This window comes from Ixodes scapularis, unplaced genomic scaffold (assembly GCF_016920785.2).
Source record: "Ixodes scapularis isolate PalLabHiFi unplaced genomic scaffold, ASM1692078v2 PGA_scaffold0__279_contigs__length_252992795, whole genome shotgun sequence".
Classification (NCBI taxonomy): Eukaryota; Metazoa; Arthropoda; class Arachnida; order Ixodida; family Ixodidae; genus Ixodes; species Ixodes scapularis.
The window spans coordinates 214,718,087-214,739,806 of NW_024609835.1; the positions used below are offsets into that span (position 1 = coordinate 214,718,087).

Genomic DNA, 21,720 nt, shown 5'->3' on the forward strand with positions numbered 1-21,720 from the left:
CCAGGTGTGACGTTCCGGGCGTGATTCGTTCTTCGTTGTTCACCTGGATTGTTTTGGAAACAGCGACGACGATGGCATGAATGCGTCTGGATACTGCCCCTGAATGTGCTCTTTAAGTGGAACGTGCCGTGCATCAAGTGTGTCGTTGTGGATTTTGAGTTCGACATTGGACTACCCAGAAAGGTTTGCCACGCAGGGACGGAGGCGCGTTCCCATCGGCGATGCGATGTAGTCGCGCGATAACTTTCATCGCAAAAGCGACCATCGCGGGCAAGAGAGAGAGAATTAACTTTATTTATTCAGTTTTCTGAAGGGGGGGAGGGGCCCTTAGTCCAGGGCTCCTGTGGCCTTAGCTGCCGAGCGGGCCCGGTCCACCAGCTTACGCTGGTCATCCAGGCTGGAGCTGAGCAGCACGGCCTCCCATTGGGAAGGTGTGGGGTGTGGGATAGGGGGAATATCGGGGTTTCGTTGGCATGCCCATACAGTGTGGTATAGGTTGGCGTACGTGCCGCAGAACGGGCATTCTTTGTTGTATTCTTCGGGGTACCATCGGTGAAGTAGACTTAGGTGTCGATATGTGTTGGTTTGTAGTTGCCGCCAGACAACAGCCTCCTCTCGTGTGAGCTCCTTGTGCGGCGGGGGGAGCTTTTGGCGTTCTAGGCGATAGTACTCTGTGATTTCCGCGTACTGGGTCAGTGGGTGTCCGTCGCTCTTGCTCTCTTCTGTTTGCCTGCAGTCCTGTGCTCGGAAGGTATTTGCTCGAGCGACAGCGCGGGCGCGCTGGTTGCCGGGTACAGACTCGTGTCCAGGGGTCCAGACCAATTTGACCGGGGAGAGCTTATCTTGGTGCTTCGTGAGTAGAACGTGCGCCGATTTAGATACATAGCCCGTCCGGTAGGCTCGGCACGCTGTTTGGGAGTCCGTTATAATTGTAGTGTATGGGTCGCTGTTGATGATGGCTAGTGCGATGGCTGCCTCTTCGGCTTCTGTTGGTCGGTTCGTTTTGATTGTCGCAGTGACGACGGTTTCGAGGTCTTGATTGATCACGCTGATAGCCGCTGCTTGTTTCTGGGTATCGTCTGCGGCGTCCGTATATCTAAGCGCTGGGTGGTCTGCGTAGATTCTGGCGTGTGCCCTTGCCCTGGCTTGGCGTCTTCCTTTGTGGTGCTCAGGGTGCATGTTCTTCGGTATCGGTGCGACTTCTATGAGGTCGCAGATCGCTGCCGGTAGGGGCAGTGTGGGGTCACCATCTGTGTGGCCTAGGTATCCGAGTTTGCACAGCAGGTGTCTGCCGGTAACGGATCGCCGAAGTCGATACTGTTGTCCCGTCAGGTGGGCCTCGATAAGTTCACGTGTCGTATTGGTAACTCCTGTGGCGTGTAGCTTCTCGGTAGCTGTTGTCGGTGGGAGACCTAGTGCCACTTTGTAGGTTCGTCTGAGTAGTATGTCGATCTTCTCTATTTCCGACGGTCTCAGGGGTAGGTATGGGATGGAGTACGTGACCCGGCTCACAATCAGTGCGCGGACCAGTCGGAGTGCGTCCTCCTCTTTCAAGACTCGATGGCGGTTGGTGATTCTGCACAACATCCTGATCACTTGACCTGTGGATCTCGTGAGGTGGTCGATGGCCGTTGTGGTACCGCCATCCTTCTGCATGTGGAGCCCCAGAATGCGCATGCTATCCACTGTGGGTATCTTGTGTTCGTCGAGAGATAGTTCTATATGAATGCTGGGTTTGCTGCGCCCGGGTGTTTCCTTCTGTAAGATCATGAGTTCGGATTTGGTCGGTGAGATTGTTAGGTTGCCGAGCTGCGCTATGCCTGTACAGCTTCCAGAGCGCTTTGGAGTGCCTCCTGCTTTTCTCCTTGCGAGCCCCTGGTTGTCCAACTAGTAAGATCGTCTGCGTATATGGCGTGGCGTATGCCGGGTATTGCATTGAGTCTGTCTGGGAGCTTGTTCATGGCCAAATTGAATAGGGTCGGCGACAGGACGGACCCTTGGGGTGTTCCTTGGTTCGGGGTGTCGAAGGTGTCGGTACGCAGTGACCCAATACCGATTGTGGCGATGCGATGGCTGAGGTAGCTTCTAACATAGTTGTATATCCGTTCGCCGCCGTTCGTGTGGGCGAGGTTTTCTAGGATCAGTTTGTGGCCGACGTTATCAAAAGCTCTCTTGAGATCGAGTGCTAAGATGGCTTGCGGTGAGTGTGTAGATAATGTATCTAACAGCTCCTCCTTCAGTTGAAGTAGGACGTCTTTTGTTGAAAGGTGTGCTCTAAATCCAAACATTGTGTGAGGGTAAGCCCCTGCTCTCTCGAGGTGTGGCTGCAGGTGAGTGAGCACAATGCGTTCATATAGCTTACCCAAGCACGATGTCAGTGATATCGGTCTTAATGTGCTGAGGCTTAGAGGCTTGCCAGGTTTGGGTATTAGTATTATCTCCGCGTGCTTCCACTCCTTGGGTACGTCCCCCCGTCCCCAGTGAGAGTTGATATAGTCGGTCAGGGCTATTATTGAGGGTTCATCTACGTTTCTGAGCAGGCGATTCTGGACCTTATCTCTCCCTGGTGTCGTATTTCTGGTGAGCTCTTGGATGGCTTTGGCGGTTTCTTGCGGTGTTATCTCTCGGTCCAGCTCGGGGTTGTCGGTGCCTGTGTATTCAGTTGTGATCGCTGGGGGGTTCGTTCCTGGTATGTATGTACGCTTGAGTTCCTCGAGTAATCGGGCGTCGGTTCCGTTGTACTGGTGTATGATCTTCCGCCCGGTATGTTGGGAGGCTGCTTTGCTTTTCATGGGGTCGAGTAGGTGTTTCAGGAGGCTCCATGTTTTTGCTGTGCAAAGCGTGCTTTGAATCATGTTGCACGTTTGTACCCAGTTGCTACGAGTGAGCTCCTCCGCGTATTCTGCCGCTTCAGCGGTGAGGTTGGCTATTCGAAATTGTAGTTTCCGGTTGAGCTTCTGTCGGCGCCACCGTTTGATGAGACCGCGCCTGGCGTCCCACATGTGTAGTAGACGTGCGTCGACCACGGGTGTTTGGTCCGTGAGCGTGATCCGTTTGGTGTGTTGGTCGATGTCGTGTTCTAGCGTACGCACCCATTGATCCAAGTCGCGTATTGGTGCCTGTTCGTGGTTTTCTCGCGCACTTCTAAACGCTGTTCAATCCGTAAGTGCTATCGTTTGGAGAGTCTTTCTGTGTTTTCCGCTGGGTATTGTGGTAGATATGATACAGTGGTCGCTACCTAGTGTTTCTTCTAAGTTGTCCCATTCGGCCAATGGCATTCGGGAGGTGAGCGTGAGGTCAGGGCACGTGTCCCGTGATACGCTGTTGCCTATCCGCGTGGGTTGACTGGGGTCTGTCAAGATCGTAAGCCTGTTTTGATTGATAGTGTCGTGCAGCTTAGCTCCTTTCGGTTGTGATTTTTCATAGCCCCATGCCGGGTGAGGAGCATTAAAGTCTCCGACTATGATGAACCGGCCTTTCGCCGTTTTGAGGGCCCAGTTGAAGAGGGCGTCGAATCTGGCGTAGCGGTCGGCGGGCGAGCTATAGATGTTTAATACGAAGGTGCTGAGTGCGCCTCTTCGTAGCGCTAGGATTTCTATGAGTATCGCGGTAATTCCTGTGTCCAGAAGGTCGTGTTGGAGGACTGTGAGAGATTTACTTACTAGGGTGGCTATCTGCGATCTTCCTGGTGTTGTGTAAGTGTTGTACCCTGTGAGAACGGGAGTGGTTCCAGTTTCTTGCAGCGCGATCACGTCCGGCGGTTTTTGATAGTGCTGTATATATTGTCTAAGTAGCCCTTGTTTTTTCTTGAATGATCGACAAATCCACTGCCATATTATCGTTTTCGCATTTGATTGTTTAGGCTGTCCCGCCATGTTGTTGTTGCTGTTGTTGCCTGACGGTTTCAGGGCGACGTGTTTCTATCGCGGGCAAAAAGCGACGCGATTTGAGCAGTCGCTTCTAGACCCGACTTTTTTGCGATGCGATCTTGTCGCGTGGCGGCTGAGCCAATCAACGGCGTTCGGAGCGAGAGTTTTCGACAAACGACTCGCCAACGAAGGCGTTGGACTCGCTCATCGCACACGCCGGTGTGACCATCTAATTTTTTTTGCGATGCGATCTAGTCGCATCGCGCTACTGCTTATATCGCCGGTGGGAATGCTCAGTTTTAGCGATTGAAGTGACCATTTATTCTGACTGCGAGATTCCAGTGTTAAAAGCGTGGCTTCTACAAACCGTTAAGTTTAATTTTAAAAAGAAAAAGAGTGTTAGTATTTGGAGGCGTTGCGTTTGGATAAATGCACATTTTTTGCGCGGAGGCAAATTACGTAAATGGAACTTGTGGAATGTCAACAGATTCTTTTTGACGAGATAGTTGGGTGAAGTCGAGTGAACACATTCGTTCACTCGCATTCACACAACGCGTGAAGCTCTACCATGTAATGTCTTAACGTTCGTGGCACGTTAAACAAATTCGCCAGTTTCGTCCGAGTTTTGTCAACACTTTCAGCCGTGCTGGGCTGAGTCTCGCCGATCCCCAAGACAAGCGAAATAGCATCCGTCCTCCTGGCGAACATTCCGTTTGCCTTCGGGGACTAAATCATACAGATGCACCCCGTATGAGGGGGACTAAAGGATGCTTTTGCTCCCTCACGCCTATCGGTTGGTCCCAGTCGAGCGCAGTTAGTCCCCAGCTTTCGCGCACGCTACCTAGCTTAAGCCAGATGGTCCTTTTGGGGAGCAACTGGGAGTTCAGAGGACCAAATGCTGCCGTTAGTTCGTTGAGGCCAACTTTTTTCTTAGAGTGATGAGAAACTTATTTTTTTTTTTATGGATGACGTGACACGGTCATGCGACGTCATTTTCCCCGCTACTTTTAGCGGGAAAACTGCATTGGTGTTGAGGTCCATGAGACATGGATTTCCGCGATAAATTTAGTGGGAAACTTAACCCGCTAAATTTAGTGGGGACATTTTCCCGCTAAATTAAAGGAAAATTTTTGGCTAAATGGAAAGGAGCAGAAGAGGAGGAGGGGAGGGGGAGGAGGGGCATACCCTGCCATCCTCTTTTTCAAGATCTGTGCTTTAATTTCACATTACAGAGAATTGTAAACGTCTCATTTTTAATCATGTTTATTCAACTTTTATATTGCAGGTGCGCTCGCAGCACAAATCTGGGTTGTGCTGATCCTCTATGCACAAGTTAGGAACTCCTGACTGGCAAGAGTGGGAGTTCGGTCTGACAGCTCAAGGGACACCATTGTTCAGTATTGAATTTATAATTATCTTCTTTTGAGCAAACTTAAACTTTGCTGCATGCGATTCTTCTAAAAATAAATACCTGCAACCAAATTTACCAGGTCACTACACTTCACCTCTGCTTTTAGTGCTCCTGGAGGGCCTCGGATAAGAGCTTTGTGGTGTGCAAACATCATGCTTGTTTGAAACCACTCACTGGTGTAGAACTCGCTGACATCCAGCATTCCAATGAAAGGCTGGATGTCCACAAGTCCTTCTTAAACGATGCAAGCGGGGAAGGAACCATACAATCGTATCGTATTGGGGGACATTCTACAGGGTGTTTTTTTGTATGTTTTGCAGATGTTTTTTAAAAAACGCTGTAAATCTACATTTACGCGGTCTGTGCACGTGAGTTATATGGCCTGGGCGGCATACTATAAAGGGCTAATTTGTAATTATGAGTCGGCTTATTACAGAGAAGTGCGAGACTTCTTTCAGAAAACTAGATGGAGGTTCATTCTAGCGTAGTTTTATCCCGCGAATCAAAATATCCCGTTTGTTTTCCACAAAGATATAACTAAACGTGAGAAAGCACGAAAAAACATCCTACCAATAGTGACATCGTAAGAAGACCTTTCGGCCGACAAGTGTGTGTCGCTTAAAGGCCGCGCGTCCAATCGCAAGTTTTCTAGGTATACTCTCCCGTACTCGCACCAGCCGTGACACCTTTTTCTGCCTTTTAAAAAAAATAGCATGTGCGTGCATAGCTTTGATAGGCGCTGAAGATGCGTGAGCAAAGATTTTGAAAGCTGCTTTTCTGACGTCGCTCTCCAGGGAAGTGCCTCCAGCAGTACTTTACAAATGATTCTATGCTGCCTCGATTAACCAAATTGAGAAATAATTTTTATATTTGATATCCTGAAGGTCAAAAGGAATATTTTAATGTGTTTCCTCAAATGCCAAACCGCTTCATCTTCCGTTTAAGTATATGTTTCTTAAAATTTTAATTTGTGAAAATAGATCCATGGCTTCAATTAGAAATTTGCTAAGTATCGTCAAAACACACAAAATCAACTTTCTTTGTGAAGATATAAGACAAGAGCAGCATTTTACGGCGTTTTAAAGAAAAAATAGTCAATTTGGACGCGTTTTCAGACTTAGGTTTCTTACCAGAGCGCATCTTTGCGCCTGCGATCCTGCTGCCCGGTGGCCGCAGTGCAAAGCCACCCCCTCGCCTCCCTCGTAGGATGGAGGGAAGCAAGGGACACGTGTGTTGTGCGTCTAAGCCCCTGGGGAACAGGACCGTGGGCGCAGAGATGCGCTCCGATAAGAAACTGAAACCTAGAAACTCATCCAAATCAAGCGTTTTTACAGAACGGGTAAAATGCTACCCCTGCATTATGCCCTTCTAAAAATAGTAATTTTTTTGGTTTTCGATGACTCAGCAAGTTGCTAATTGAAACCATATGTTCATCTTTCACTAATTAAAAACTTGTATATCAAATTGTATTTAATTATCCAACTGATCGTTACGTTTAGGTCCCTATACTACGTAGGCCTGGCCGTACAACTCGCCTGCACAAACCGCACTAATTTAGCTTTCACGACCTTTCTAAACATATATGTAAAGCTTAAAACTAAATCGCCCTGTAAAACAATGAAAAGGCGATACCAGCATGTTGGAGCCGTATGGCTCCACCATGCTGGTATCGCCTTTTCGCTGGTATAGGATGTCCCATATTACGTTATGCATGAATGGTTCCGTCCCCCTCCATGGTTCCGCCATAATCCACTATGCTTGTATGGTTACACCACCCTTTATCGTTCCGCCTTAATCCACTATACTGGAGCCGCCTTTCGCTGGTATAGAATGTCCCATATTACGGTTACGCTTGTGTGAGCCTTTTCCATCATCTTTCCGCCGTCAAAATTTTCCAACAGGGTTAACCACTATTCCTACAGAAAGGTGGCTGGTGCCCTCATCTTCAGAGGGGAGACTGTTCATACTCGCAGAGAAACAAACCTTGAGTAAGAGCCGAGTCCAAAATGAAAGACAATTTCAAATTTCTGCAAAGCGAAAGTAGAGCACAGCTTTTGTGGGGGCGAAGCAGTGGGTACGGAGGGGAGGCTCTGCTCCTCCTCCTTACCCTCTCCTCCTCCCCTTCTCGTCCTCTTCTCCTCATGCTCCCCCATCCCCTCCTGCTCCATATCACTTCCCCCGCTAAAGTTAGCGGGGAAAGTAACGTCACACGACTTGGTGTTACGTCACCTCCGAACAAATTTAGTTCCTCTTCAAGATTTAGCGAGAAAACTGACGTCAAGTGACTTTAACACCAATTCAAATCCCAATAAATTGAGCAGGGAATTAAATTGGTGATGATGCCACGTGACGTCAATTATCCCCCTAAGTTTTGCAGTGAACCTGAATTTCGCCGCTAAATCTAGTCGTGGATTTGATGTGACGTGGTGTCAATTTTCCCGCTAGATTTAGCGCACGCCGACGGCGACGCCGGCGGCGCTCAACCGAGAAACGGGGAACTAAGAGCTGTGCTCTGAAAGCAAACCATTCGATGACCATTTTTCTGCACTTCCGGATGGCCATCGTAGGTAATAGAAAGGGTGAACTGTGCGTTCATGGTAAGAAAAAACTACGTGAGTTTGCTTCTCTGCAGAACACGGAAACAACCAATCACTCTTATGTATAGATGAATTCAAGCAAGTAAAGAAGCACACAATATCATTACAAAACAAAAATATAGATCTGAACTGGGACAAGATGCATGACGTTTAACTTGCTTATATCGTATTTTTCTAATTAGTATATTTCCTTGCCACACGTATATTAGCTATATTAATAGGTTGTGCAACTCGGCTATCACGTCTCTCGTGAAGGCTGGTACGGCGGGGACAACGGAAGTGCGCTCAAAGTCGAACTAAAATTTTCGGATGGAATATATGGTAAATGGTGTGTGGAAATATAAGCATTTTTCCTTGATTTTAGGTTAGAGAAGCAAATTTATATTACAGATGCAAACTCCAAGCGCGGCCGGACGAGTGAACAGAAAGAGAGCAAACGCAGGGAGGTATTTGAACCTTTGCTTCTTAGACGTGATGCCCAGCCAAGATATCAGAATATTTTGTTGACTATGTGATGGCAAATGTGAACTACTATGGGAACCCGATTGCCTGTTGGGCTTTTATGCGCCGTGGCTCGTGTGGGCTTGAGTATATATAGACCTTTTCATGTCAGTAATTGCTTGACCGTCGGGTAGAGGGTGCTGGCGCTCACGGCACCATGAGGTTGCTTGAATTTAATAAGTTTGGGTTTTAACGTGAACGTGATTGTTTTGCTATTTCAAGCCTTTTTCTCTTGTTTTGAGATGCAAATTTCTTTCTTGTAGCACACAGCGAGTGAAACAATGGTACTGAGACACTTGTAGAACCGGGAAGTGGTTTCGAGCCTAGATTGCGAGCACTTTTACGAACACCAAATGCGTCTGATTACGTCCATCGTTCATTTCGACCATGTTCGGCGCTGAAACAACGGTGCTGATGTACAGGGAGGATTATAATCATCCACGGCCGTACCCGCGGACACTAGTTTCCAGAAAAATAAGAAAATAAGGAGCAGGACAAGCTCCGCCTCCAGCCACTCCATCACGCGCTCGTTGCCTGCCGCCGTGCTTTGGCTGCACGTGCACCAGGTGGTACTGAAGGAAGATAGCTCACGCTCAAGTCAGAGATTCTACAGCTCATCTTATACTGCAGCAAACTATAATGCATGAGTGCTTAGTGAAGAACCAGGTCGACAATATGATTAGCAATGTGCTGAATAACAGAGAACAGATGAACGGACAAGTTTACTGCTCGATGTTCGGTTTTTTACACTAAGTTTTGTAAGAACTTCTTACTGGAAAAGGTCCCTAGAATGACTTAGAATATATATAAGAAGTGATATGTCTCGGCCGGTTTATTTAAAAACAATGAGTTAGAGAAATATTTTTATGGGGCAAATTAGGCCGACTGGGAAATTTCTTTAACAGAAGTATTCATTAAAAACATATCAAAATATATATCCTCATGAAATAGGCTTTTATGTGTACGGACATTTGCTTACGACGTTCTCAAGGAATAAGATAAGTGGCATGAAAAGTTTGGCTGAAGCCGAGCGCCAAGTGCCACGTCATGGACCTATGTTGAAAGCTCTTTACTGGTTTGAAGCTATGCGCTTTGTAGATGTCGGCGTCGCCGACTAATGAACGTAAATCCGCATTCGCCGTCGACAACGCTGCACTCGGGCGATCTTCATACCGACAGATTATTTTCGGTGTCACATTATGTGTACCCCAGGCACTCGCAAGCTGTCTGTGAGTTTCTTACGCGGGGAGTTCTAATATTTTTGTTGAGATAATTAATTAAAATGAATTGCATGTTTACCCTAACAAAATCATTTAGGCAATTAAAATGCTGTAGACACGGGACCAAGCACGATATACAGTTATTTGGAATTCATAAGTAAACCGATCAAGCGAATCTTTATATCGCAAACATGATTAAGGACGTCAAAGAGATGTAGGTGAAATTGTTAACAAATTGTCTCACGTTGACATGCCAATTTTTCTAGCAGAAAAAAAACCAAAATAAACGTTTGTACTCTATCTCGTCCACGAGTTCCCCCGCAAAAGCAACTCTTCTCGATATGTTATAATTACAAAACACGATGCTTTCAGGAAACACGTGTCGCTATTTCGCTGATTAATTTTGTCACCTTCCTTGAGATCCTAAATGCGCGATCATATATGTACTTACCTTGTTCTTCCTATTACGAATGTTCCGCCACTATTAGTGGGCAAACCTGAGTTCTCATAGGTTACTGACTTTTGAACCCTCGTGCTGTTTTAGAGTAATACATATTCTCCATGTGCGTGAGCGCTAACACTGGTTCATGTGCCTAAATAGACTCTTCATACGAATCCGGCACGCCGACGGTAAAAATAGTCAAAACTTGTTACTTAACAAACTGCAGAAGTTGTGCACATAATGATGTAATGCAATTACGTGGTAGCCCTATTGAAAAAGGCCAATATGAACTCGGCTTATTGGAAATATTGTATTCCAATGAAGATGATGGAAACCAATAAAAACTTATTGTTATCCGATTAACCCAATACGCACGATGGGAATTCATATCGGAGCACAATATCCCGATATTGTATGCGGTTATTGGTATACAACAGTGTATTGGAGCACAATTTCCCGATATAACTTGCCGTTATTGCTATACAACACGATATCGGAGCACAATACCCCGATATACTACACGGTTATTGGAATAGAATACGACATCGCGTGCATATTGGTGACCGACATGAACATACTGTACGGCCACAAGATATACAAATATTGGTCGTCGATCATGGGACCAAAGGAGAATACAATATGATATCGCGTGCATATATCTCAGAACGCGGGTACCAAGTTACCAACATGAATTACGTTGGCATATCCACACGGCAATACGGGAGAAATATATTGGGTGTGGATACACAGATAACATAAACGTTCTGCGTTGCGAACACATTAACATTGATCGACAGTGCAAGTATGTACAGCTGTTAGTACGGCACACAGTACACACAGCCTCGCGCGCTTGAAACTAGACAACCACCCAAACCATTCAGAATAACTAGCCGGAACACCCGCCGCGACCTACCTTTTAATGAGAAAGCACGATAACGACGTGCTCATTGGAGTGATCGTTTTCCAACAAATGTTTATTTCAGTTGTAATGCAACAAAAGTTGATCGCCAAACGATAAACCCAACGTACCGGGATACAATTCGATGTTGGAACAGAACATCGCAATACAACAAGAAACTATCGATGTTGGGACACAACCACCACATCGAATACGATATCAATACGAATTTACCGACGGTGAGAAATACAACATCATGACACTATATACTATTCGAAGTTACCGGTGTTGGGATCAAAATCGAACGCGATACGTTACAATGTCGGTTCGCATGATAAAATAATGAGGGTGAATAAGTTTGACAGGTCACGGGCATGTAGTTGCTTCTTACGCGCACATTTATCGATATTGACCTACCTTTCTGGGTAATCCTACGTGGTACACAAAATCCACGACGACATGCGAGCACATTTCACCCACCACTTTTCGTCGCCTGTTTCGCGAGATTCACACACACACTGTCCAAAAAACGACGTGAAAAATACGTGCATTTGCGCCATCAAATGATACGTTACAGCCTCGTTTTTCGGGACGATAGTTTCCTTCGCTAACCCGCGCGCGCGCGCGCAAGCTTGTGCTCCGGAAGCGGTTTGGACTTCGAACTGTTCAAACTTCAGGGGAAGCTAGCCCGGCTGCCCCGGCGCGATGCCGGCGTGCTGCCGAGCCGCCAAGCCGAGCATGCGCAGTGCGCAGCGGGCGGGCGTCGGGTGCGCGACCCGGCCAGCCTGGCCAGCCGGCGTGGTTAGCGTTCATCGCAATCTGTGCTCGTGGGCATCGAGCGAAACCTACACGCTTTCAATTGCTTCGAAAGGTACGTATACACGACTCTATTACTTGCAGCATTGAGTGCTTTGGTGTACGCAGGTCAAAGTAAACACCGAAGGACAGAAAGGAGACGTGAAGTTTTTAAATCGCGGCCTTTTTGAACGCCTGTGTCCCCTGTTCAAAGCCTCTAGCTGTGCTCTGTTGCAGGCGTCATTTCGACTGCGTGTGCTCGAATGTAACGTCAGTCATTGTTCACACTCGGCTAGCTTTGCCAGTTTGTTATCTCATGTGCGAAATAGACGTAGAAACCAGCGCCGCGTCTCTTTCAAATACTCAGCCTCCAGCCCCCTTCCTTCCGGCGTGCTTTATGCCGCGCCCCTTCGGCGCATTGCATTCGCGGGCGCGTCAGGCTCGTTCGAAGAGGCGTTGTTTGAAGCTGACGAGTCGCCGAAGTGTTACCGGAGCTTCTCTTTAAGAAAGTCGCAATCGACGCTCGGCGGCTCGGCTGTGAGCTCGTACTTTTCTGCTCCCGGGTAGACCATGAGTGCCGATGAACGAATTTGAAAAAGCGCTAGCGGGTGACTTTGTGACGCCGCGCAACTGTCCTTCTATCAACGGCGCAAAGCAAATAATGTAAAAAAAAAAAACACGTTTTTTATATTTTGTTGGCCATGTTTCACCTCAATGCAAAGTGAATCGCGGCTGTACGTCGGTTGACTCATTACTGTGCCTAGATTTTAACGGAACCTTTTTGGTGTGATCTTATTCTGATATCGTTATATCTCGCCTTTTCATCTTGGCTGCACACCTCTAGACGACATTCTACACATTGCACTCCTTGTCGACATGTCGCTGGTCCTTGAGACTAATGGGAAGTCACTGTTTGCTCACTCCTTGGTGCACATAGCTTATGTTCAACATCAGTTATCTGAAGGAGGCTCCATGAAACCCTGGAATTTGTTTAGAGGTACCTCTACATACTGTATTAGAGTGCTGTTTTTTGTGTTGTAGGTTTGTACAAAACCAAATTGCACTTCGTAATATACCCTTGACTGTTTAATACAGTTAAAGTTGCAATGAAACATTGGCCACAAGAGGTGACTCGGCCAACGTGGCCGACAAATTCCTCGCATAATTTTCTTAATGGGTCATTTTAGATGTCAACAAATTTTTTTGTGAGTAATGAGTATAATGCACATATGTTTCTTCTACTTTTCAGACAGGTACTTCAGTTAGATAAACCCCAGAAAAGGCAGCAAGAGAGTCTCGTAGGGTCACACCAAGGATAACGGCATTCCTGCTCGAGTCCCGGGTCTTCTCACCGAACTTCACTGAACATAATGGTACATTCCCTTTCCTTAACTTCGTGGGAGCCAAGGGTGAAAGACGACGCAGAGGGCACGTGACAGGCTGTCAGTGCGTGCTGACCGAGGCTGGAGCTGGGCAGGAACATCGGAGCCGGGCTGCCTGGCCTGGCCCATGCCGAACCCCAGAGCGGTCCACCAGCAAGGTTCGAAGTCCGGATCGGTAGAAACGGCGAGTCCTGGCCATCTAAACTAGGCCACGACGATCCCAGGGTGGTTCCGCAGCGAGGCTCGGGCAGTGATAGCCCGGTACAGCCAACCTACGCAGCGCTGGCGTGGCAAGGACGATCCGCAGGCCTGCACACTGGCTCCGACTGTGAGCTCTGATCGACGGGCGACAACAAGGGTCGGCGTGCCTGGACTGCCGGTTCTGAAAGACGGGCAACCGTGAGGTTGTCAACGTATTCGCTGTCTTCCCGTTGCTGTATGTCACTCCCTGGTTGACGGGCGGAGCGCATACCGATTGGGCGGTGATTATTAGTAGCTAAGCGAACGCCATAAAGAAACCAACATTAAAATGGCACATCTAATGTGGGGCTCGTTCGGTATGTCTCTGCTTTCAGTCGTCCCCAGGGAGTCTCACAAATTCGTTGAGCGGGTTGTTCACTAACACTAAAGGGCTCAAAGAACGAGGTTGCAGACACGCTTTCTCGGGTACCGCAGAATAGTGGTTGGCAGGAGACGGGGAGCGCGGTTAAGATGTAAGAAAGTCGTCTTCAGAGGGAGAGGAGAGTTACGGCATGTTCGCTGGAAGGCAGGATAACGAGTGGCAGGAGGGGAAACAGACAGGGCTCATTGCAGATTTAGGATTTAGGCTTGGGGTGATAAGGTAGGCAAGTAAGCGCTTGTCGAGGCCTGGAGTGCAGATGGGTTTTTGACAGTGGGTGTTGGAAAGACTGCGGAAATGGCAGTTGACACCGGGAACACCGGCAGACGAGATTGTCAGCGGGTGTCGGGTAAACTGGCGGAAATTGCGCTTGGCACCGGGAACGCTGGCAGGCGAGTTAATGAGCACTATGATTTGTAACTGCTGGGCCAAGACGGCTAGTTGCTTCGCGTCAGTCCAACAATCGACGAAGGGCGGAGGGACGACTCTTCCTTGAGGGCGGTCGTTCCAAGAAAGCTACGAATTGATTTATATGATTCTTTCTCGACTTCACTCTGGCCGGTCGTGGCAGTGACAGCAAGACTTTTAATAAGTTATGTCGCGTCACGACCTGGCCGGGGATGCGGCGGTAGACATTTAGGTGGCTTGTAGCTGTCCAGCTTGCCTTGAGGTGTGAACGGTTGAAGCGGGCTTGCTCGCTGAGCGTGAACGCTGGAAGCAAGCCTAAGGCCCACTTCAGACGGGGCAATTTCCCCCAGCAACTTAACGTCGCAATACCAGCAACATGGGCAACTTGCGTTCAGACGCTGCAACCGAATTGCTACGACATGCCATCATCATCATGAAATTTGATTTTTCTTGCACAATTTAGACTCACAACTACGTGCTAAAAACGTGTTTTTATATCTTTGAGTGGCGTTGAGAATACTCACTCATGTTTCTGAAAAAGTTTATTTCTAAAAACGATTCATTCCAAACCAGGACCAAGTCTTCAGCTGTCATCCTCACCACCACAGGGGTGTCACGTGAAAATATTGCGTCCCTGATTGGCTGCTGCCGCTTCAAACTTCTCCAGTTTGTTGGAGTTGCTTGTCTGTTTTAAGCCGAACCTGATCTCAGAAATTCGTGCTGATCTGGGAAAACCTAGGAAACTACCCGCCAGCAACATCAAAATTGCTAGATAAGTTGCCCCATCTGAAGCGGGCCTTAGGGAACTGAAATCAAGGGCAGTGGAGCTCTGGGTTCAAACCCACCTGGAGACGTTTCTTTTCTTTTTGCCTTTTTTTTAGTATACAGTACATATATATATATATATATATATATATATATATATATATATATATATATATATATATATATATATATATATATATATATATATATATATTTATATTTATAAATAACACTTCTTTTAAGTTTTAATGTAAAGACGCATAATTTACACACTAATTCACATTCAGAAGTGCTTTTATTCACACACTGTGGCTCCCTAGTGCTTGCATTAGCTTCTTGCTAAGCTATTGCAAGCTCTGCAAAGGGAGGAGCGTCTTCCCACCCTTTGCAGGCTGTAAAGCTGTGGCTTGCACAGCTCTAGCAGGTCGCACCTCGCACACTGGCTCCATCATCAAGCATAGGGGCTGCATGAGTCGCGCCACACCGTAAGGCTATATACGGTCGGGTCACAGCACCTGGGACCATTCGTCGCTGAACTCAGCTATGGTATGGTGGCATGGCCAGGGCGTGAAGCAGGGGTACAAATCGGAAATGCTCATCTTCATCAGATTTGAAGCACATTTTTTTATTACTTTTGTGTCGAGTTGTCAGCATTTTAAGGGTGAGGAAGCAAGCAGCAGCGAGAGCAACAAAAGAAATTGAAAGCCTCTCTTATTGAGAATTTATTACGAGCACTAGGAAGCCGTGGAATATTTTTAAAACGCTTCTAAAGTTGAATTAGCGTATATATTATGTGCTAGTGCCTCAAAAATAAAAAAAATAAACAATTTAAGTATAATAATAAGGATAAAAATATACACCAGGAGGACTTCAACCAGAGCTACTCAGACTGTAAATTTGAAATTTGACACCATAAACCGCTTGGCGACCACACAATTTTATTTTTAGGTCGTTTATCGAGGTATACGAATTTCGTTTGCAGCTGTCGGCTGCAAGAGAGATAGCCTTATTTTCATTTACTTTACTATTCCCACCAAATATGGCAGGTGACCAAGAATAGTACCTCATTTGTCGGCCGAGGCACTGTGCTTGCATCTAGGCAAACTAGCCTGGCTTGGTAGGCTTATATTTTGTTTCATCACCCGTTTAGGATTCTGTTGTCGCTCATCAAAAGAAAAAAATACTGACGAAGTCTGACTTATTCTAGTGTGCAGGTACCCTTGGCAGTAAACTCTGCTAAATGGGGCAAAATATATATTATACATTTTTTAGCAAATATGCATTGTTTTAGCAAAATGAGCTACACTATTTGACTAAGGTGAAACAGAACGAGCCTCTCCACTTGGGTCTGTTTTCATCTCTCGCAGACAGTATTTCCTGCTTTTTGTGGTTTGTATCACACTTTGTGTGTCTGTCGGGCCAAAGCATCTGTGTTAGACTAAGACTGGTTTCTTTAGGATATGTACAGGTATTCTTCGCAGCAAATGGCTGCCAATCATGAACACGAGTTTGTTCTCGGCCACCAAGAGCAAGTATTTTCAAGGCGAGCTATTGCCCGCCTATAGCAGTGATGTGATGGCTACGCCAATTGCTCCAAACTGCGCCAAGGGGCTAACCCTGCTACATTTTGACAAAATATGGGTAATCTGTGCCACGCCTGCGCCAAGGTGCCAATTTTGGTCGCCTTTCAAAACCGAAACTAAACTAAGTACCGTAACTGAGCATGCATGAGCTAGGCGGTGCAAACGGCCGCCCGACACAAAATACCCTGCATCAATCGTCCATGGTTTTTATTGCATGGTTTTTTTCCGCCATGCCGTCTCTTCTTTCACGCTCTCGTCGTCTCGTAAACGTTAATCTCGTCTCGCGTTTTTTTTTTTTTAACGATAGATGTTGGCGTGTGTGTGTGTGCTCCGACGCTAGCGTGCTGGGTACCAGCCATGACGTGACGCTGTGAAACGAAACGATGTTTCGGCGCGACGGGAGTTGCTTTTTGAGCTGAAGCTCTCGCTCCTAAAATCAACGGCCACAAGACATTGGAGATATGGAGCTTCCTAAACTGAAACATAAAGACCGCCGCATGTTCATCAACATTCATGTTCTTGTTTAAAACATACGCTGCTACAAAAATCCCCCTCTAACTCAGACTGCTGTGTCGAAGTATTGATTACCTATGTTTCTCTTGGTGGGCTTTCTTTCGAGAGGGACCCCGGTACGTGAAAAATGTGTCGTGAAGAAAAGTTGAAGTCAGCTAAAGCAAAGAAGGGATTGTCTGCACGCTAAACCCGCAGAGCACGCTTGTTTGTCTCGAGTTCAGTCGTTGCACAAAGCGTCCCTGGCTCGCGATGTCTTGCATCAATGCGCTCAGGTTCTTTTTTTTCTGTGTTTAGCTCGTACCTCGCCCGCCGGCCTTGCAAGCATGCGGCGCTGGACTCTTTTTTGTTGCATGCTGAGCAGTTAAATTTTGCATAGATTTTTGGCAACCAGTTGGCGACAAAGCGGAGAGGCATGGTTTCGGTTTCGATCGAACAGCCGTTTCGCTCGCGCGACGAAGCACGTGCTCCTGCAAGCCTGCCGGAGTTGCCCTCACGTGCATGCGAACCAACGATGCAAACATATTTGCACGACAGAGGCACCAGCCGTGACGCTTGCAATTCATTGTTTTACATTTAATTACTTTTGACGAAAATCTGGCGCGTCGGCAATCCGTAAAACGGTGGCAAGCGGTTTTTCGGAATTGCTTGGCAACGCCTACAGCACTGTACACTTGTGGGATGTCACAATGTCTCTTTGGAGACATTGAAATTGGACATTCATTACTGCCCTAAGGTAAAGCGAAGCTTGCTCCAGCCTTGTAGAATGTTTCGAAAAGCAAAAAGAAATGTGCCATGTCATTGGCATTTCAGTTACATGTTGAAAGACTCCCAGGTGGCCAAACTTGACCATAATTGGTTTATTTCGGCGAGCAAGATTTCCTTCGCGTGTCCAGCATTTAAAACAAATATTTTTATTTTTATTAGAATATCTGCTTTAAAAGCTACTTTTGCTGCTCCAAAACGCTGTTTTGACTGCTGCAAAGACCACATTTTCTGCTCCAAGACGCTGTTTTGGCTGCTCCGAAAGGTGCTCCAAAACGGCTTAGGCCGATCACATCACTGCTATATGAGTTTCAGCATTTGTCAAGGAGCGCAAAAATCAAAGCCCGGGGGTTGGCCATTGCAAAAATGTTGACTCGGAAGCGCATAGGGAGGAAGCTTTACAAAAGTATCCACCTGCCTCTACAAGTGAAACCGAAACTAAAAATGTAAATTCCATTTAAAAAAAAAAAAAAAAAAAACATTGTCAGCCCGAATTAACTCGGGGGCGGCACGGAGCAAACAAGCCAAGGTACGAGTATGCTTGGTTCAGGCTTTTGTAGGGGTAGTCGATGACTCAATGTTTTCTAAAAAGTTATCTTTGTGTAAAAGTGTGGTGGTCGAATATTCGGGAATGGGCATTGAGTCAGGATGTTAAGGCAAAAATTTCATCCACATGACGGGATTCATGTGCCTTGTCCCTCTAGCAAGGGGGACAAGGCCTTCAATATTTTAGGTTCGCAAAATTAGTGCGTCAGTATTGACGTCTCATTTTACATCAGGCCTCTCATTTTAAAACTCACTATAAATGACATGTCTAAAATTCGTTTGGGTGTACTTCCTCCCAGCAAGTATATGGTTCTGTCTCAAAAGGTCTAATCTGATGTTGACTGCACCTCAGGTTTCCACCGACGATTCATCAGGACGAGACCCAACCGGGACATTAGGGAGGAGCGGCTTAAGCAAGGAAGGCTACATATATGACAGCTTCTTGCGGGCAAGAACCGAAAATAGATAGACAGTGGATGTTTCATTTGCTATGCCTTTTGGCATGCACATTCTGTTTGTTATGATTGAAGATTCCTGGAGAGTTCAATTTCAACCATTGTAAAAAACCGAGCATGCGCTCAGATCGCAGAAGCGCCTACCCTCTGATTCGAAACGATCCGCAAATAAGCAAAGGGCATACCAGACACCCATCCACCTGTTTTGAGCCATGCTCAAAATATTAAAAGAGCACATCAAGTGCCAGGTGCTTTGGCGTCTTTTCCACAATGGCACCGGTTGCAGAGCTGACAGACCCGTGACTGGCACAAGCCATGGCATGGCCTTTGGGAACCAGGGGATCGAGATTAAAGAAGTAGCGCAGAAATTGGAGGCGGATGGTGAAGGTGAGCAGAGTTAACAGAAAACAAGGATGAAGGAAGTTCGTCGCATGAGGCATCTATGTCCCGTGCATATAATTTTGAGTGTGCTGTAGTTGGCTACTCGAAAAAAATTGTTACTTGGACGTAACTAATCGCATATCTCTTGCAGTTTCCACGGCCCTCAAGCCACCAGGCGCCAGTTCATTCCTGTTCAAAGGTGAGGATTGTAGATTTTATAGATTGCTCTGAAGCAGCAATGCTGAAGCCAGAGAAGCGGTACGGCATATTTAATTGACGGAGCTCAGAACGACTGGGGACGCTTTCACTTAAGCTTGTTTGGCTGCAATACACGCCTTTATTGCAGCAAAACAAGCTTCAGTGAAAGCGTCCCCAGTCGTTCTGAGCTCCGTCAATTAAATATGCCGTATCGCTTGTCTGTCTGGCTTCAGTGTTGCTGTAGGCGACAAAACATGTGCCCAGTTTTGTCACAAGAGGCATATTATGTCACGCACATGTAATTTTGATTTTATCCGGCTTAGTGTGCTGTAGGTGGCTGGTCAAAGAAATTGGTACTTGGACGCAACTAATCGCAAATCTTTCTGGCAGTTTCCAAGGCCTAAGAGCCAGCAGGTCCCAGTTTGCTTTTACTCAGAGGTGAGAATTCGAGATTCCCGCAGCAGGAATACTAAAGCCAGACGATTGGTACAACATTTTAATTGACGAAGCTCAGAACGACTGGGGGCTCCTGCATTGAAGCTTATTTTTCAGTAATACACGCGAGCGACACTGACGTATGCCCAGTTACGTCGCAAGAGGTTATCTATGTCCCGCGAATGTAATTTTTTTAATCTTTCCGACTTAGTGTACTTGACGGTGACAGCGCAGGAAAAATCAACCTCACACCAGATACTCATGAAGACAAGCACACGCGCTGAACTTACAACTCTTGTGTATTCGACTGCTTCATTTTTCTCTTCAACGTCTGGGTTGGCTTTTCAGAGCGTGATAAGTAGAAGAAGTAGCACGAAATACAAAGGAAAATTCTAAGGAGAAGGTAAAAGAGCAGTAAAAGAGAAGACAAATGAGGAAACGGAAAAAATATCTGTACGAAACACATTTACAAATCGTCCCTCTCCCTCATCGCTATCGTTTAGATAGAAATTGGAGCCCTTTGGTCGACAGCGCTATAGAAGGACTACTTACACACTTGTCCTTCAGCTGTGCTATCCTTTCCGCTTCCATTATTTCTCTCGTCAATGCGGCTCTACTCCTACCTAGTACAGAACAATTTTCAAAATGTGCTATACAGCCACAATCGCGACAATGGATTCTCAAGTGTCCAGCTACGACTCGGTGGGTGTTATAAAAATGCTCTCTTAAACGATCATTCAAACACCTTCCAGTCTGGCCTACTTACTCTCTACCACATGAGAGTGGGACAGAATATACAACTCCTTCAGTACGATTTACAAAGCTCTTTTGGTGCTTTTTTCGAACAACCAACTTCCCGGTGTGCCGATTGGTTTACCTTCCTGCACAGGCTTAGAAGCTTGGTGCTGAAAAAGCAATATTAATGTTAATGCAGTTACCTATCTTTTTTAGACCGTGCAAAACTTTATGTATATATGGAACAACGGTTGGTCCTTTTCTCTTCTGTATTGCGTTTAGGTCGTTCACCCCATCTTATTCTCTTTAATAAATCCTCTGCCACGGCTGTAAGTAATGCACTAGGATATCCTGTTGACTTTTACCTGGCGATTTGAGCATCAAAGCTAACCTTAAGTGAATGAATACACGACTTATTGCTTTTCAGACCGCGTCAGGAATTTTTCAAGGTGGTTTCCTTGAATTGCTCACCGTATATTTAAAATCTACGTTTGCGTGTTGAGAGGGTAACACCTTTCTCTGAAAAGCGGGGGTATGCAATGGTTGACGCATAGTACCAGTTTTGAGTAACCTTTACCTCGCGCATTTGGACCGGATCCTTTCACGTAGCTTAGATGCTTCTTCTGTTGTTAAGGTGTTTCGCTTTGTTGATGATTTTTTGATTGTGGTTGATTGTGCAGCCAATGACTTTCAAATATTAGGCTCTAACGTTCTTTCCTGTTTTAAATTCTGTATAGATCCACCAGAAATCACTTATGAACTCCCCACAGAAGGTTCCTTGCGGTTCTTGGACCTCAGATTATTTTTTCGGAGCATCATGTATGTTGGTCATACGAACCGAGGGGGAAGAAACCTCTTCTTAATTTTCAGTCAGCACACTCCAAGCTTGTTAAGCGAGGCATTGTTAAATTATGTCTCACCAGTGTGCTTAATAAGTCTTGTATTCATTCACTTAAGGTTAGCTTTGATGCTCAAATCGCCAGGTTAAAGTCGACAGGATATCCTAGTGCATTACTTACAGCCGTGGCAGAGGATATATAAAAGAGATTAAGTTGGGGTAAACGACCTAAACGCAATATATAAAAGGAAAGGACGGCCGTTGTTCCATATATACATACAGTTTCGCACGGTCTAAAAAATATAGGTAACTGCATTAACATTATGCTGCTTTTTCAGCACCAAATAAGCTTCTAAGCCTGTGCAGG

General features: G+C 46.3%; 1 protein-coding gene across 1 annotated transcript; it reads right to left on the reverse strand.

The window, feature by feature from the left end:
* Window positions 1-570: 570 nt before the first annotated feature.
* LOC121838053 lies at window positions 571-1,179 on the reverse strand (the record flags this gene model as incomplete). Its single annotated transcript, XM_042294040.1, has 2 exons — window positions 880-1,179; window positions 571-651 (listed from the first exon to the last, which is right to left on the reverse strand). Coding segments are annotated over exons 1-2 (381 nt in total), but the record flags the coding sequence as incomplete, so codon positions are not given.
* Window positions 1,180-21,720: the final 20,541 nt, after the last annotated feature.